Source organism: Gasterosteus aculeatus, chromosome 9 (genome assembly GCF_964276395.1).
Source record: "Gasterosteus aculeatus chromosome 9, fGasAcu3.hap1.1, whole genome shotgun sequence".
In the NCBI taxonomy this organism is placed as follows: domain Eukaryota; kingdom Metazoa; phylum Chordata; class Actinopteri; order Perciformes; family Gasterosteidae; genus Gasterosteus; species Gasterosteus aculeatus.
Window position 1 is genome coordinate 20676274 of NC_135696.1, and position 17248 is coordinate 20693521.

Sequence of the window (17248 nt, forward strand, 5' to 3'; positions counted from 1 at the left end):
TTTGTTCATGCTGATTTAAGAGTTAAATAATTACATTTACTGCCTATATTATATATTGTATTGTAAATCATTAAACACTGTGGTTTTAGCCTTTTTTCCTCCTTTAAACCTGGAACCTTCTCGTTGAGTTGATAAAAGCTGCTCTGGATTGATTACTTTTGTCTGTTACGTCTGAAATAGCAGGAAAGAAGCGTCCTGGTAGCAGCATGTTAACAACTAACTGAACCCTGCTTTGTTTTTGTTACTTTACATCTTCACCCATCCACCACCCGTCCGGTAGGTTCATTCTGACTATTTAGCCGCTGCTCGCGGTGCCGTTCTTCGTTCTCGTCCTCCCGCCGCAGCGTTAGCCGAGTTAGCTTAGCAGGGTCCGGATGCATGCTTATTATCCTGCTGCATCACGCGCACCTTCTTTTAACAAGTTCTGGATCTCCTGACACCGAAGGCGGCTGTGGGCACAGCGGGATGGATCAGAGCAATGTGTCCTCTGCATGTCCGACAGCTCGTTCACGCCTTTGGGTTCTACAAAGTCATTTTTATGTCTTATTTTTGCAGCAGATGAAGAAGAACAGAAAACCAATCCCCTTGATTTGAGTCATTTCATATCTTAATGTCAGGATATAGATCTTAGGACATAATAGACAGTAAATACTCTATATGAAACAACCCCATGTTGTTGTACTCCTGTGAGACTGTAAGTACTTGAAGGATCCATCGTCTCCCAGTAAATGTGAAATGACTGAACCCTTAAATGATGTGAGACTACTTTACAACTCTGGCAAGCAGTCTGGAAAGTCATAATCTGTCATTTAAGATAAAGATAATGTCTCCCCCTCCCCGCAGCGTGCAGCCATGCTGCCTCTGAAGGACGGAGACAAACCCGTCGTCCACAAGCTGCTGTCGTCCGGCTGCTGCGCCCGCTGCGTCCTCCGGTTCTGCTGTGTGAGCGTCCAGGCCGCCTACAGGAAGCCGCCTCAGGTGAGACTCACCTGCTGCGTCGGCCATGAATGTTGACATCCCCCCTCCTCTATGGACGGCTCAACCCCCCCTCTTCCTGTCATCCCTTTCACCAGGAGACACTCGAGGAGCTCCGAGTGTTCATCGGCAACACGGAGAACGGAAAGTCCCGGCAATCGGCGACCCATTCCGCAGCGGGAAGCCCCGAGTCCCAGAATGCAGTGGGGTCAGACCCGCCCGGCGGGCCCCCGATTAAACGGGTGAAGCTGGAGCCCGCTGAGCCGGGCGCCGCCGCCGCAGAGGGAGACGCCGCCGCTGAGGTCAAAGTGGAGGAAGAGGAGTCCGGCGTGTGTGTGGCGTGTTTGGGGATCCTCCAGGAACTCAGTGGCCCCAATCAGGCCGTGAAGGTGTGCGTGTTTGTCTCTGTGTGTGTGTGTGTGTGTGTGTGTGTGTGTGTGTGTGTGTGTGTGTGTGTGTGTGTGTGTGATGGTGTTGTGCTGCAGATGAGCTGATTGTTTTTCTGTTCCGTGTTCACAGATCGCAGAGAGAGTCAAGGAGGGAGAGTACGAGTTCGACACCCTGGTGCTGTCGGTGTCTCTGCCCGCTCAGCTGTGTGTGCGCGAGGTCGGTGTGTGTGTGTGTGTGTGTGTGTGTGTGTGTGTGTGTGTCGAAAGGCAATGACGCCTCATTGATGAGCTTCTTGTTCTCTGGTCCTTTAATCTTTAGTCCGACACTTGTCCAGGTTCAATAAGAACGGTGCACGCTGAGTAAATGTGTTTGATCATTTATTCCTTAATCCTGCAGCACTCCTGTTGGCTCCACGTGAAGAAGGAATTGAGGTAAATATCTTCTGATCAATTCTGCGCTTCACAGTCAGAAGCGAAACTCGAGCTCCCGGGTCGACCCCTCTCGCCTTTCTCGCTCAGAGAGAAGAGTTCGGCGCTCGGCAAGGACGACGTCGTCCCGGTGAAGGAGGCCTTCAAGTGGATCATGCAGGGCCTGGTCGCCAAGGAGCTGGGGGGCGTTGCCGTGGTGATCAGGGTGGGCAAGACCAAATGCACTGTTAGAGTAGCTCAAGAGGGTTTGTTCAAACCTCTGATTGTTTCTCAGTTTCCGTAATCAATTCTTTAGATTCAAATTGAAATGAAACGTCTCCCTCTTTGGCGGTCCAGAGTTTGTTCGAGGTCAGTGTGGAGTTCACTCACCCGGAGACGGAGGCCGATTGCCACTTCCTGTGAGTCCCCAAAACCCCACCTTTTCTCTGTGAGCAACCGAGAGGTCAAAGGTCGGAGCCTCAGCTCATCCGCCGGTTTCTCCCTCTTTGTCGCCAGAGCGTCGACGTGCGCCGACTGCTTCAAGCCCACCAAGAACAAACAGGTGAGGGAGGGGCTTCTAAGACCCCAGGGGACCCCCGCCCTGCGGTGAGGGGGGGCGGGTGGTGCTGACTCGCTCCGCGCGTGTTTTTTGTCTGTCGGTGCAGTCGGTGTTCACCAGGATGGCCGTGGTCAAAGCCCTGGAGAAGATATCCGACGCCGTCTTCCTGAAGTGAGTGAGAGGGAAGTGGGAGAGAAAGACCGAGGCGGCCGCTTGAGGGCGATGATCACCGCTCGTCTTTGTTTTTCAGACACTACGCGTTCCCGCCGCCGCGGCCGAGCAGCAGCTGCGTCCCCCGGGACGTCCAGTGTCTCCACGCGTCCGTCTTCATCGCAGGTACCGTGAGACACACACACACACACACACGAGAGAGAGAGACGCCCCGTCCCGTCCTGACGCGACTCCTCGCCGCGCAGGGCGGTACAACAAGTTCTGCCGCAGTCTGCCGCAGACGCCGTGGCTGATCGACGGCGAGCGGAGGATGGAGTCGTCGGTGGAGGAGCTGATCGCCGCGCCCGTCCTCTCGTCCTTCAGAGCCGCCGGTGAGTCGCCGCGCCCACGTCGCCCACCAACGCTCCCCCTCCCCCCACCCCTCCCTCCCTCCCCCCGGACGCGATGTCACACCCCCGCGCCTTCTGTTGCAGGGTTCAACTTCTCCTCGTCGGGGCGCGAGGACGTGGACGTCCGGACGCTCGGGAACGGTGAGAAACGGCAAATGATCTGGGATGTTGTTTTTCCCGCGTCTTCTACGTGAAGAGTGAAGCTTCTCTTGGTTCCCGCCAGGTCGTCCGTTCGCGATGGAGCTGCTGAATCCTCACCGGTCCAAACTGAGCCGAGAGGAGATGAAGCAGCTGCAGGAGGTCATCATCATCATCATCATCATCATCATCATGATCATTGTCCTCACTGTCCTTCCTGAGCAAAATATCTCAACAGCTCCGGGTGGAATGAGTTAGATTTTTGTTTTGAAAGCAGCTGTAAAGATCTGCAGGAGGTGGATTTGAATCCTTTCCAGGCTGCTGATCCGCTTCCTGCTCGTATGAAACACTGAACGCTCAATATGTGCTTAGTATGAAGGCGCTGCACCGGGTTCACGATGAGGGTGGGATCACAGCAAAGGGAAGGTTGGATTACTGCGATTCCTCCTGTGGGAAGTTGTCTCTGTAGACTCTGAGATATCGGACTCGTTGGCTGTTTAAAGTTGCTTTTACACAAACGACTCATTTCCTTTTATTTTAGACCATCAACGAGTCTTCGGATAAAATCCGGGTGAGAGACCTGCAGATCGTGTCCAGGTGAGAAAACGGTCAAACTAAAATGACAGCGACGACGCTGAAGGGTGGGGGTGGTGATCGATGGGCCGTGCTTGCAGGGAGGCCATGGGCCGCATGAAGGAGGGCGAGGAGGCCAAAACCAAGTCCTACACGGCGCTCGTGTGGACCCAGAAGGCCATCCAGAGCCAAGACATCGCCTTCATCGACGGCATCAAGGTGGCTGCACAGCCACGACGCGCTTTTCAGCGGGTTAGAGGGATTATTAGGCTACTAACACCCCCCCCACCCCCACCAGGACCTGACTCTGGACCAGAAGACCCCCCTGAGGGTTCTGCACCGGCGGGCGCTGGCGGTCCGTCAGCGAGTCGTCCACCGCATGAACACGCGCTACCTGGACCCCCACCACTTCCACCTGGAGCTGAAGACGCAGGCCGGGACGTATCCCCCCCCCCCCCCCCCACACAGGGGAGTACCTGGGCTCATGTACTCTGAGGAGAGTACTAGAGTTAACGTACTTTGAGTGTAGTACTGGGGTTAATGTACTTTTAAGTTGATTACTGGAGAAACTTCCAGGACTTTATAGTTAATAATACAAAATATGAATAGGAAATAAAGTTATAATACTTCACAGATGAAAGTCAGTACACAAAGTACTTCAAATGAGCAGAATGTGCGCAGAGAACTTGTGAGTCCTTCTTGTGATGTTTCGTCGTCTGAACTTTGACCTGAACCGACCTTCAGCTACATCAAGGAGTTCGTCCACGGAGACTTCGGCCGCACCAAACCCAACATGAGCGCGCTGCTGAAGATGGACACGGACATCCTGGAGCTCGACGTGGAGGTGAGAACAAGCCCCTCCCCCCCAACCGCCCCCCCACCGCCCCCCCCCACCCCGATATGTGAGAACGGAGCTCAGGCCGCATGGTAACAAAGACCTGTGTGTGTGTGTGTGTGTGTTTGCTCCCTCAGTCTGTGGATGTCGACTGGCCTCCGTCCATTCCGGAGTGAGCTCCTCTCCGTCGCCTCATGACGGAGGAGGGGCGGGGCGGGGGGGGGGGGGGGGGGCTGTGAGGACGCCCCGCTGGAAGCTTCGTGATCAAACCTGGCAGACTTTCTCCTAGTTGTCTGACAGAGACGAATGCTCCTCCCTCTGGGGGGCTTATTTCTGTTGAAAGGTCATGATGCCTGTACGGTGGCCTTAGTGGGACGTCTCGGACCCTCAGCTGGACGTCTACCGGCACGCTGATCGAACCCCATTTGTCACAGCGTTCGTCTTTAGGGGGAACCGGAGTTTATTCTCGGTATGCAAGTGTCTGATAGCGTGAGATATTTGCTGAGGGTGAAGCCGACGCTTTAATTGAATCATTTTACCTCAGGAGTTATTTTTTTATTAGGTTAAACCCCCCCTGGCGGTGTGCAGGTAGTGCCGAGTCACACGGGCGTGTGGCATCAGGAACAAAGCACACGTCAAGTGTCGGCTGAATGGAGCATTTTCCCCGTTTGTGGCTGCAAATCCCGAACTGATCTATTGTTTTTTGGACGTTGACCCTGATTCAAACAAATTAAATGTAAAGTTCTTTTGCAGTGGATCAACAGGTTGACTCATTTTGTTCATTGAATATGAAATCTGTCACTAATATAACAATCCAAGTTGAGGTATCGCGGAGAATACTGCATGTGAAACGTGTACAGGTTGTATGTTTGTAAATGTGGACCGTCAACCTTTTTTTGTTTTCCTTCAATCTGAATCTCGATGAATAAACCACCAGGTTGATTTCAATTCTTCAATAAAAACAGTCGACAGCAGAAGCCCTGAAATGTATTTCTTTTAATTTAATTCAAAATAAATACCACGGCAACGCAAGTCCACTACTGAGTTCTTGCCCTAATGTTTTGGTAAGAAAACAAACAAGCAAAAAAAAAAAAAAAGACTTCAGTTAATGCATCCATCATCATCATCATCATCATCATCATCTCTCAACAGGTGCCTTTTCATCGACATACAAGGAAACCGCCTAGAATGACCAACATAAATAAAACAAATACTATGGTACAAAGAGCAAAGGATGATGGGATCTGAACAACCTGATGAAACCAGCACTGCAAAAAAATAAAAGGTCCCCTGTGGTCCCGCTTTGTAGTATTTTGTCCGGGGGGTGGGGGGTGGAGGGGGGGGGGGCAGAAGTGACCGTGCAGCTACACGCGCGTCGGGAGTCGATCATCTCCGGGGACCATGGCAACCGAAGGAAGGTGGGACGTCTCCATGGAAACATCCTCCGTGGACGAGAACTCGAGTCGGTGCATCAACCCAAGAAGAACAAACCTCGATGTGGGGGGGGGGGGGGGGGGGGGTCCGGTCCTCGGCGCAGTCTAACTTCTTTCCCTCTTTTTTTTTTTTTTAGATGAATTCTTTTAACTTAAATGGAGTTTGAGTCTTTTGTTGTATTTTTTCAGTCACTTAGTCACACGAGAACATTAAAAAAAAACAGGTTTCTGTCTCGTCGAGAATCCACAAAACGACCCCAAAACAAGAAAAAAGAAAAAAGGCATTGCATATTTACATCAAGAAGTTTGGGGCGACTCGACTTCTTTGTGGCAGTCCTCACAGTCTTCATACACGAGAGTCTCACGGCTCAGTTTTCTCGTGATCTTTGATCTTTGACATGATTAGTGATTTATGGAGACGCTCAGTTCAGGTTTACAAACGTGTGTCTGTGAGAATGAATCTCATAATACTGACAGGACAGAACCGCTGCATCCGTTAGTGTGAGAAATGGAATCATCTTTGCTCTGGTCCATCGCGTACAGTCTCTTCTGTGTGTGTGTGTGTGTGTGTTCAGTGTTCCTGCACAGACTTCCATATGTTCTGTACGTTTCTCTGATCCTTTGCGCATGAACTTAAAGAAAACAGTGATTTTTTTCCCCCCCAAAATAAACCTTTGCAAACACAAACAGCTTTTTAGGGCCTGGAAGTTCTTCCTCTGAAGCTTCCAGGTGTGCAGGAACCCTGAAGAGCATCGCTGGAGAAACCGCAGCTCAGATTAAAGTCGGCAGGACTTTCCAGAAACAAATGAAATTCGGACGTTCTTTTAACAACCACGTGAATAAATAACGTCATAGGTTATAGTGGTACTAAAGAAAAGTGTTTGGAGACACTCCAACCCACCTTCTCTACCGTTAAGCCAAGCTAGGCTAAGCTAAGCTAAGCTAAGCTAAGCCCCTCCAGGCTCCAGCAGACGACATCGACCTCGTCACCTCACTCTCGAAGGATGCGCACGAACCAACTCCCCCCCCCCAAAAACGTCCCCGTCCCCCTGTGACGTGTCCTCCGGTCAGCCTCGTTCCCCCTGGACAACAAGCCACCAAGTCCTTCAAGTGTCCCCGACGCGTCACGTCTCACCCTCAGGTCTCCATCGGGAGGGACGGACATGAATTAGATTTAGTCTGGAGCCAACGGCCGACTTCAGTCTGATCAGTGTCAACGTGTGTGTGTGTGTGTGTGTGCGCGCTATGACAGCATAAACCTGACCCCTGACCCCCCCCCACATACATTAAGCCACATGTCCCTGTGTAAACACCCATCCCACTAGTCCTACAGCTACCATGAAGAAACAACGAGCGCAGGTGAAGAAGAGGAGGAGAAGCAGTGATGAGGAAGCAGAGAAAGGCCTCGTTCCCTTTGCCGGTTAGCCGAGTTTGAACGCGGTTGTGCTCTGTGGCGCCTGAGTGAACTGTGCAGTTTCTGGCAGTTTAGTGTTTGGAAAAAACAACAACAACAACTAAAAATATAGAACAGCAAAATGTTGAAGTGAAAAGCAAGAGAGAAAAAAAAAAAAAGACACATAAGTCGAAGAAAACGAGAGCAAAGACTGCGACGCTGAGGGCCGACACGCTCGTCCGTCGCCACCCTTCTCTTAGTAGGCGGGACCTCGTTGCCATGGGAATGGGGGAATGTGCGCCACCATGGCAAATGTATGACAACAAAAAAAGGTTTGTTTTTTTTGTAGTTTTCTTTCCGAGCGAACCACGAGCCGTGCACGTATTCTCCACTAAGAATGACTCACAACCCCCCCCGACAAAACAAATGAACCAAAACACCCTGTCGGTATGATACGAAACATCTGCACACGTAAGGCAACATTTTTGGTTTTTGTTCCCTAAAACGGCTCTTCCAAACCAAGTGCAAAAAAGTCAAAAGAGAAGAAAAAACAAAAAAAGGGCAGAAACAACAAATAAAAAGAAAAAAAAGAACGAACGCAAGCGGGTCGACAACTTAATACTGACGGAAAAAGAATGAACAAAAACATTGCCTTCTGCAGTAAATAGCGCTGAAAATGTAGGAGACTTATTTTTTAGTGTGGGGAGACCGGCTGGAGTCTTCCCCACTGTGCAAAAACCTCTTTTAAAGTCCCTAAAAAGACCCCCGTCTGTGAGGAGGCAGAAGGAGAAAAAGAGGGAGACTGGATTTTTTGGGGGGATTTTTTTTTTTTTCTTCTTTTTTTTTTTTTTTCTTCCTAAAATGGCTACGTGTTTTCCTCAGAATGGCCACGAATGGGGACATCGGCCCGCTGGGGGGGCCCCCCACCCCCCACCCCCCCCCGGCGCTCACTCCCGCCCGCTGGCCGAGTAGGAGAACTGTGGGAAATGAGGCCTTCGCTCGTTGTCCGCCGCGTCCATCCCGTCCTCGTCGTCTGCAGAGAGACAGAGACAGGCGGGTTACGGAGGACAGAGGGACATGAGCCAGGTAAAAGGCTGACTGATGTAACACACACACACACACACACGCGGTGTGAAGCCTCACATTTCTCCGGAGGAGTGATGGTGATGGTCTGTGCTGTGAACTCCTCGTCGAAGTAGCGCGTGTCCGTCTCCGAGCTGACTTGGGGCTGGAAGGGCGGGACCAGCTGGGAACGAGACAGGAAGCACAAAGTCCTTAAAGACTGAAAGAAAACTAAAAACAGACTAAAAAGAGGAGCGCGTCATCTTCTCCTTTGTGGTCTATTTTGGCTGGTTAGCAGACGATAGAGATGAGGTTCCTGGATCCCAGAATATCTCGTCCTGCTCTCACCTTCTTGTCGTAGACGTCCTGCCAGTCGACGGCGTTGAAGAAACTGTGTCGCATGATCTCCTTGGCGTCGTCGGGTCCTCCGCCCAGCCTGTCGGAGAAGAGACACAAGGCCTCCGTCAATGGACCCAGAACATCCACCTGCTACGGAGCCCAGGAATCGCTCTGGGGGGGTGAGAGAGTTCGCTCCGCGGAGCTGCAGTGGCCTCTTTTCACTCGAGACAGAAAAACGCCTCAGGGACGATCACGAGGGGGAGGGGGGGCTGGCTATGGAGGTTTAAATGGTGAAATCTAGTCAAGTGTAAGGGGGGAGGGAGGTTTCCTCCACTTGTCTCCATGTTTAATTAGAAGGAGATCTTCTTTTAATCTCCTAAACTTGTTATAACGTCTGAAACACCATTTTAAATGTGTGCATCATGCAAATCACTTTCATCGTGACTGTGATCATAGTTCAACTACTCAGCAGTAGAAGACGTGATCTCGCATCGTATACTACTGACATTGTATTGCTGCCTTTCACAGTTTTAATCGATGACGATCCACCGTGAAACTGATCTCACGTCCTCGTCGATCTCCAGAAGGAGACAGAAATAGATTCGCACACCGGATGGAGCAGGAAGATGCACGCGGGCCTCGTGGCTGAGCAGCTCTTTGTGTTATTTTGGGCCTTTTCGTTCTTTGATCGGGCTCAACAACATCTGTGTTAGTTTGAGCACAAAGATACAAACACAGCGGGGGGGACGAGGGGGGGGGAGCGACACTTAAAACAGTGCTTCTAGTGAACAAAAACTCAACAAAATCAAACCTCCAGCCAACGCCAGGAGACCTCAGGAGACCTCTCACTGCGGGCGCGGCTTCCACTGATTGATCACAGCCCTCCCACATGTTACACGCGTGTGCGAGTGTGTACCGTTTGTTGGGGTCCTTGATGAGCAGCCCCGACAGCAACGACTTGGCGTCGGCCGACAGCGTCCGGGGGAACTTGATCTCCTCCATGAGGATGAGCTCGAACAGCTTCTCGTGGTCCTGGTTGTAGAACGGCAGGCGGCCGCACATCATCTCGTACGTCACCACGCCCAAACCCCACCAGTCCACCGCCCGGCCGTAGTCGTTGTCCTCCAGCACCTGACCGCACACACACACACACACACACACACACACACACACGCGAAGCAACGCGTAACCAACGCGTTCCCTCTGCTGACCAGCAGGGGGCGACTCCCCTTTTTGCAATAGAAGTCCATGAGAAAATGACTCTACTTCTCTGTTGATTAGTTCCCTCAGTAAACATTGTAATCAGAGTCGAGGATCTCAAGGTACTACGTGTGCACAGGCTTTGGCTGCACGAAAGCAGAGCGCAGGTTTAAGCTGAAAAAGGAGCCGGATTTAAATCTGGACGTTTGCGTCTTTCTGCCCTCAGGAGTTGACAGTCTGGTTGAACCGTCGTCGCACACAACAAACCTTATGAAACACTTGTAAAGGGGACTCTTGTACAACCTAAAAGCACAAAAGGCCATTCAGACGCACAGAAATCATCACTTATTCCTGCCCTCGACATATCGGATATCTGCTTTTGCCTCCTCTTAATGGGAAATGTACCTTTCCCGTTAGCAGACGGGTGAGCACTTCCTGACATTCTACTTTGCCGGGAAGGTTTCTAAGCCTCAAACACAACTTCCTCGCCCTCCTCTCATCTGAAGGGGTCTGACCTCTGGAGCCAGGTACTCCGGGGTCCCACAGAACGTCTTCATGGTGGCAGTGTCGGTGATGCCTTCTTTGCAGAGGCCAAAGTCTGTGATCTTGATGTGGCCGTCTTTGTCCAACATGAGGTTCTCCAGCTGATGAAGAGGACGAGAGGTGACGTTTGTTTTTTTTTTAGGTTTGAGGTGCGTTTGTGCCGTGACGCGGTGCTCCTGCGGGGGCGCGGCGTACCTTCAGGTCCCGGTACACGATCTTGGCCGAATGGAGGTAGTCGAGAGCGGAGACGATCTCGGCGCCGTAGAAACGAGTGCGGTCCTCCGAAAAGACTCGCTCCCTCGACAAATGGAAAAACAGCTGGCGGGAGAAAAAAGGAGAACGAGCTCCAACACCTCAGTCGCCAAGACATTTATATTATACAACAACCGTTATTATTTTACATATACATGGCGAGAATCTGGCGTTATCCGCCCCCAGACGCTCCCCGTCACGGCAGCTCTTTGAATCCAACCGTCAGCGCTCTTCAAGAACTCTGGAAAGACGACGGCGGATCAAACCGGGTTCCTGTCTGACAGAGCGCCCTTGATGTCTCACCTCGCCTCCGTTGACGTACTCCATTACGAAGCACAGCCGGTCCTTAGTCTGGAACGAGTACTTCAGAGACTGCAACACAAAATCTTCACCTTATTTTCAAGCCGGCGACGCTGCAAAGACGCTTAGGGACAGACGCTTTGTGCATGCGTCGTTCCTTCTAGATTCAACGTTCATCAAAAAGAGTCTTTAGTCTCTTTATTCATTCCATTTTCCTGCAGGTACTCACCGTTAGGAATGGATGCCGGGTGTTTTTTAATACCCTACTTTCTGTGAGCGTGTGAGCGACTTCATCCTGCGAGGACAAAAAGGGACAGAGGAGACGCTGATTAGTCAGGAGGACATTTTCTGGTTGCATTGAAAAGGTTTGTAATTGGGGAGGTGTGAGGACGTCACGCTAACGCCGCCGTTAACGCGACCTGCAGCCGATTCCTCTAAATATGGGACATTTACACGCCAAATATTATGTTCACAGCCACGCTGCGTCTTTCTCTGAACAACAGATGAGAGGACAATCGGGGACAGGGACCTTGGCTATGATGACTTCCTTCTTGAGGATCTTCATGGCGTAGTAGGTGCCACTGGCCTTCTCCCTCACGAGAATGACTTTCCCAAAGGTGCCTTTGCCCAGAAGCTTCAGATAGTCAAAGTCAGTCATTGTCTGCACAGAAGGAACAAGACGTGAGGACACTTTGTCTCTTCAGGAATCGCCCGCGCCCGGCGGGAGCGTCTCCGCCCTCACCTTCCGTTTGTAGTGGCCGATGGAGGTGTCCATCTCCTCCTCGTTGACGTTCTCGATCTGGGAGGTGGGGCTGCTGAGGATGCCCTCCTCCTCCTGCTTGGCCAGCGACTCGGCCACCATCTGGATGGCCTCGGCCCACTCGTCCCTGCAGGGGGGACAAAAGAGAGGACATTTTTAACCCATTGCTTTTTACATTTTAGCCCGGGGAGCAAATCACCTGCATCATTATAGAATAACTTCACAGACTTTAAGGTGCATTTCGAAGAAGAAGAAGAAGAAGAAGAAGAAGAACAAGAAGAAGAACAAGAACAAGAAGAAGAAGAAGAAGAAGAAGAAGAAGAAGAAGAACAACAAGAACAACGGCTCACCGCTCATCCGGAGTGTCCACGTGGAAAGTCCTCTCGATGACCGTGGTCCACTGCAGGCAGCGGATGATGAAGGTGTTCGGCTTGGGCCGCTCGGTCTTCATCAGCTGACATTCTGGAAGACACACACACACACACACACACACACACACACACGGAGATGTAGTGCGCTGGCTGCGTGCTCGCTGGCTCCGGCTGCGCGTGCTGTGCTGCGCGTCTTACTGGCTACGGAGAAGTTGTTGAGCGGGTACGCCAGGTCCGAGTCCTGCGGTTTGTCCTTGTAGCCGATGAAAGAGCCGTCCGTCTTCAGCAGGAAGTAGCGCGGCCGCCAGTTCTTGATGTACTCACCTGAGGGGAGGGAGGGAGACGGGTCACGTCCTGCTAAAAAACAGGTGTGTTTACAGGTGGCTAAATGTCCGTCCCCCCCCCCCCGACGGAGGACACCGGGTTGTCTTTTCATTCTCACCCTCCTTTTGACTGATGTGGCGAGCAGCCACACGCGGTTACTAGCTAGAGGGCGGCGGCTACAGGAGGGCAAGCTGAAGGATCAGAGGTCACATCTAGAACAAGTGTAGCGCAGCGGCTACGTCGGAAAAACTGCGATTTCACTGACGGCTCAGTGCGGTGGCGCTTTGATTAGCGGGAAGAAGTGCATTGTGGGGGAGGGCGCGGCCGGTAATCGCCGTCTCGTATTCATCGTTGAAGCAAAATGAGAGAGAGACGAGAAATGACAAAAGATGAAAAACATTTTGTTTGGTGGGAGCGCAAAGTCGACCGTTTCTGCACCTGGAAGCATCCCGTGGTTCAGGCTTCATTCTTGGCGCCGCCTCGGGCGAAGGAACACGACGCCCGTCATCCACACCAAGTCGCCGGAGCCTCGTTTCAGCCGCTTGGCGCTGCTTTCGTCACGCACCTTCCTCGTGTTCTAGGATTTAACTGCGTGGACACGAGGAGGCCGCTCGCCTCTTCCTCCCGCTCCGAACCTCTAAACGTGGCGGTCTTTAAAAACCGGCCGAGCGTCCTCACACACGCCGTTTGTGTAACACCCGCACTCGGCACGCAGCATCAAGAGTTTTACAACCGCCGACTTCCACCATTAACAGCCGTGAGCGAATGTCCTCAAACCGCGACCCGGGGGGAGACGAGGGGGGCGAGCGGTCCTCACCTCTCTTCTGGACCCAGCCCTCCTTGATGACGTTCTGGTCGCTCATGGTGGCTCCTCCTCGGCACCGGTTGTCCCAGAGTGGTGGCGGTGGTGGGACGGCGGTTGAGGGGGAGGACGTAGCGGGACAGCCTTCCCGCCTGACCGCCGCTTGACCTCCGACCTCAGAGCTCCCGGGCGCCCGCTCCCTTCTGACCTCAGGTCAGCTATGTTCTCCCCCCCACCCCCCGCTGTCACTTTCTCTTCCCCTCCTCGCGGCCCACCGACCCCACCTGGCTCGCTCCTCACTTTCTGTTTGGCTTATTACTCCCTTCCTTCTCTCCCCCCCTCCCTCCTCTCCTCTCACTCTGTCCTTACTCCCTCGCCCTCTCAAACTTCTTCTTCTTCTTCTTCTTGTGTGTTGAGGCGCTGCAGCGGTGAGTCAGCCTGGAAGGAAAGAGGGCAGAACACACAACAACAACACAGAGCGGGTCAGCGGATGGTTTCCTTCACACGGCCGGCCGCCACTTATTGTTCACAGCCTCAGACACACTTCCTGTCTCCTTAGGTCCTTGCCCACTCACAAGTTCTCCTCCTCTTCCCCTTCCTCTGTTCTCTCCTTCCCCCCCCAGTGGTCTTCTCCAACTTTTTAACCTCTTCTCCATCGCGGAAGCTTTCCTCAGTAACTCCCTCTCGTCTTCTCGCCCATCAGCCTTCATATCAGTCCCTTACTTCCTCCTCCCTCGTTCACTCTTTCCTCAAAGAATGGCCGATCCTCCCTCAATCTCCCTTCCTCACAGACTTCACCTCCCTGACTTGCGTCTCTCCTTGTCCAGTCTCCTGCCTCGTCACATCATTCACCCCCTAACATCCCTCCCCCCCCCGTTTCTTCTCTCCCTCCTTCCTCCCCTCCTCCACGTTTCTTTCCTCCGGCTCTACCCCCCTTGCATCCTCACTCATCCTCTTACTCACTCTCTTCTTCCTTACCTCGCCTGTCTCTCCTTCCCCATTTCCTTGCCTCCTCACATCACTGTCACCCTGTTCCCTTGTTTCTCCTCCTCTACATTATTCCTTCCCCGACTGCTCCCCCCTCTCACCTCCTCCTCTTCTCCGGCCGTCTTTCATTCCTTCACACCAACTCCTCTTTCCTTCCCATTTCCTTCCTTCTGTCCTTCACCAGCTACATTTTGATCGTTTTTCTTCATTTAAAATTAAATATTTTGGTCAAACAACCCTAACTATCTGAAAGCATCACGTTGGTGTTTCTCACTACTTGTTTAGCATCTAATACGACAAACAACTCAGCGACACTAGGACACGTTGTCCTATCATCGGTCTGTCACTGCTGTATTTAATGTGTCCCTGTCTCACCATCACTTCCTCTCGGAGTGCGTTACCCAACGGCACAGCGGTTAAGTGGACAAATGGGTGATTTGCAACAGGAGGCGTTTCCTCCGACGGCACGTTACGATTTCACACGCGCAAAAACACACTTGCGGCACTTTGCGTGAGCACCGAAGCGCCTGTACGTGTGCACGTGAGCGATGCTGGCGCTCTGGGGAAACCGCTGAAGCCGGGAATGAAAAGCATTCAAACTGCAGCTCAGGATTCCCTCCGCCGGACGTCCTTTAGTCCTCGTCTCCTCGTCCTCTCCTCCCCTAACTCCTAAAACATTGTTTCTCTCGAGCTGAAGCGCTGAAGGGTTTGTAGGGTGGAGGGGACGGGAGCAGTGACGGAGGAGCAATCAGCTGCGCGTTGTGTAGCGAAGCGCCAGGACGGTGCACGTTCTTATTAACTGCGTTCCTTTTATATGGAATAATTGATATTCAGTCTTTCATTATCGCCTTGTTTCCCTCCGTTAATTTTTGAATTCATTAAATTTAAGATTTTGACCGATTCATCAACACGTACAACAGATCCGTGAACGACCACATGTCGAGATGGCCTCTATTGAGATCTCGATCCCGTACATGCGTCACTTTGAAGAACCTTTACGTTATAATAGAGAAAACGTCTTCCCGGCTGATGATCTCTGTGTGTATCCTGCATATCCGTATTAACCTGTATTAACTACACCGTATTGTCCATTGTGTTCATTTCATTTCACAACATCACCTGAAAGTGTTTAAACGACTCGTTTGCATCCCCTGGTTGCCGTGGCGATGAACCTACTCTCCTCACAGAATGTCCTACAACAAGCGAGCGCCTCGTGTCCCGCCACACATTTTTAAATGTATATTTTTACAACAAAGTCTGGGTCCCCCCCTCACACACACACACACACACACACACACACACACAGCAGGACCCCTGCCTGTACATTTAACGTTAATACATTGGGGCAATAATCACATATCCAACAGTGACAAAATGAATCGTGATTTGACATTTCGACCACGGGCTACAGAGATGAGGGGTAGGATGGAGGGGAGGATGGAGGGGGGAGATGGAGGGGAGGATGGAGGGGGGAGGACGGAGGGGGGAGATGGGGGGCAGACGAGGCTTCACCGTCAGTGGAAAGATCCGCGGGCTGGGAAACAAACGCCAGCCCTCCGATGACAACAAAAACAATGGCCGACAGCAGCAGCCGTTGATGATTTCAGAAGCCGGTTCAGGGCTGCGGCCCTTCGGTACCACGACCCCCCCCCCCCCCCCCCCCAAACACACACCCGCCCCTCCGCCCCCAACCACCCCCCCCCCCCCCCCCCGTCTCTGGGTTCATGTGGACGGCATCGGGTCCTCCACCCGCAAACAAGACCGAAACAACAGCTTTTGTTTCAAGGGCGTGTGGTGTCATTATCGGGTTACATAACAACATCCGCTCGGCGGGCTCCGGTGCATTTTAAACGCGCGAGAGGGCGAACGGGCGTCGGGGAGGGGCGCGCGCGCCGACCGGTCGCCGTTAGCCGGGGGTTCAAATAAAGACGGGGGGGGGGGGGGGGGGGGGCTGGAGAGCCGGTGGAATAAGGCGGGCTGGCGGAGGATGCGAACTAGCCAGGGATGCTAGCGGGAGACGGAGGGGAGGTGGGGGGGGGGGGGATGCTACCGCTACTGTTAGCCTGCTAGCTGCCTGGCTGGTTAGCTTAGCCGGCCAGCTGGAGGAGAGGCGTGTTCATTTCACGCCTGTAACGAGACGACGGGTCGTATTTATGGATTAAACGCGATGTTGTGTTTTTGAAGGGATGGGAAACCAGGGGGGGGAGGGGGGGAGGATAGTGGAGGTGCTGTGGTTGGGGGGGGGGGGGGGGGGGGGGGGGGTCGTCCATCACGGAGATGGGCCAGACGGACGGTACCGTTACCGGCCCTCCCCACCCTTCCGCAGCAGCATCCCGGCGTCGCATCTCCCCCAGACTGCCGAGTGGCGGTCGCTGGCTAGCTAGCACGCACGCTAACCTCCGCTCCGGGTTCGACACAAACCCGCTCCCCCCAGTGCCCCCAAACCCCCGTGCCCCCCCTGAAAAAACCCGACGGGCCAACCCCCACTTCCTCCCTCCCTTTTCCTCTCCATAGTCCTACAACCCCCCCACACACACAATGCAAAATATCACAATAATTATTTCACCTGGTAGTCGAAGAATGACAAGGATGCCCCCCCCTCCTCCTCCTCCACCTCCTCCTCCTCCTCCTCCGCTCCCTCCTCCTCCTCCTCTATGGGCACTGGAGCATCCGCCGGAGTAACGTCCCTCACTGGTGAAAACAGGAGGCGGACAGCGATGGATCCATAGCGGCTGAGGCCGTGTCCAGACCGTGGAAGCCGAAAAAGGGAGGGTTGTTTTGCTGCGCGTGTGCCCCCCCCCCTCCACCACCACCACCACCACCACCCCCGGTAGACAAGAGGCTGCGGCGGCGGCAGACAGACACACAGACCGGCTCCTGCTCCTGCTCCTGCTCCTCCGCAGCTCCGCCAGGAAACCTCGCTCGGCTCCGAAGTCGGCGCGTCACGGTCGGCCAGATCCGACTGGGAGGACTCCTGCTGCGTTCGCGGGGCGTCGGAAATACGGGTTTTTTTTGTACTGTCGCCGTCCCCCCGCCTCCTCCCCC

General features: G+C 53.1%; 2 protein-coding genes across 2 annotated transcripts; one reads left to right on the plus strand and one right to left on the minus strand.

Moving 5' to 3' along the window:
• The first annotated feature begins 136 nt into the window (after window positions 1-136).
• On the plus strand, window positions 137-5414 carry pus10 (pseudouridine synthase 10). Its single transcript, XM_040187678.2, has 18 exons — window positions 137-276; window positions 844-978; window positions 1074-1364; window positions 1495-1581; window positions 1762-1796; window positions 1884-1998; window positions 2130-2191; window positions 2289-2334; window positions 2438-2502; window positions 2582-2667; window positions 2748-2873; window positions 2976-3032; window positions 3115-3191; window positions 3571-3626; window positions 3704-3821; window positions 3901-4043; window positions 4347-4446; window positions 4575-5414. Exons 2-18 carry the CDS (start codon window positions 853-855, stop codon window positions 4611-4613), a joined length of 1629 nt encoding a protein of 542 aa, XP_040043612.2. The 5' UTR covers window positions 137-276; window positions 844-852; the 3' UTR covers window positions 4614-5414.
• Window position 5415: 1 nt separating this feature from the next.
• On the minus strand, window positions 5416-17248 carry akt3b (v-akt murine thymoma viral oncogene homolog 3b). The gene is made up of 14 exons (XM_078079734.1): window positions 16770-17248; window positions 13232-13654; window positions 12289-12414; window positions 12070-12181; window positions 11702-11846; window positions 11489-11620; window positions 11189-11254; window positions 10963-11031; window positions 10603-10725; window positions 10380-10508; window positions 9581-9795; window positions 8674-8761; window positions 8407-8509; window positions 5416-8296 (listed from the first exon to the last, which is right to left on the minus strand). The coding sequence occupies exons 2-14, from the start codon at window positions 13275-13277 to the stop codon at window positions 8211-8213; spliced, it is 1440 nt and encodes a 479-aa protein (XP_077935860.1). The 5' UTR covers window positions 13278-13654; window positions 16770-17248; the 3' UTR covers window positions 5416-8210.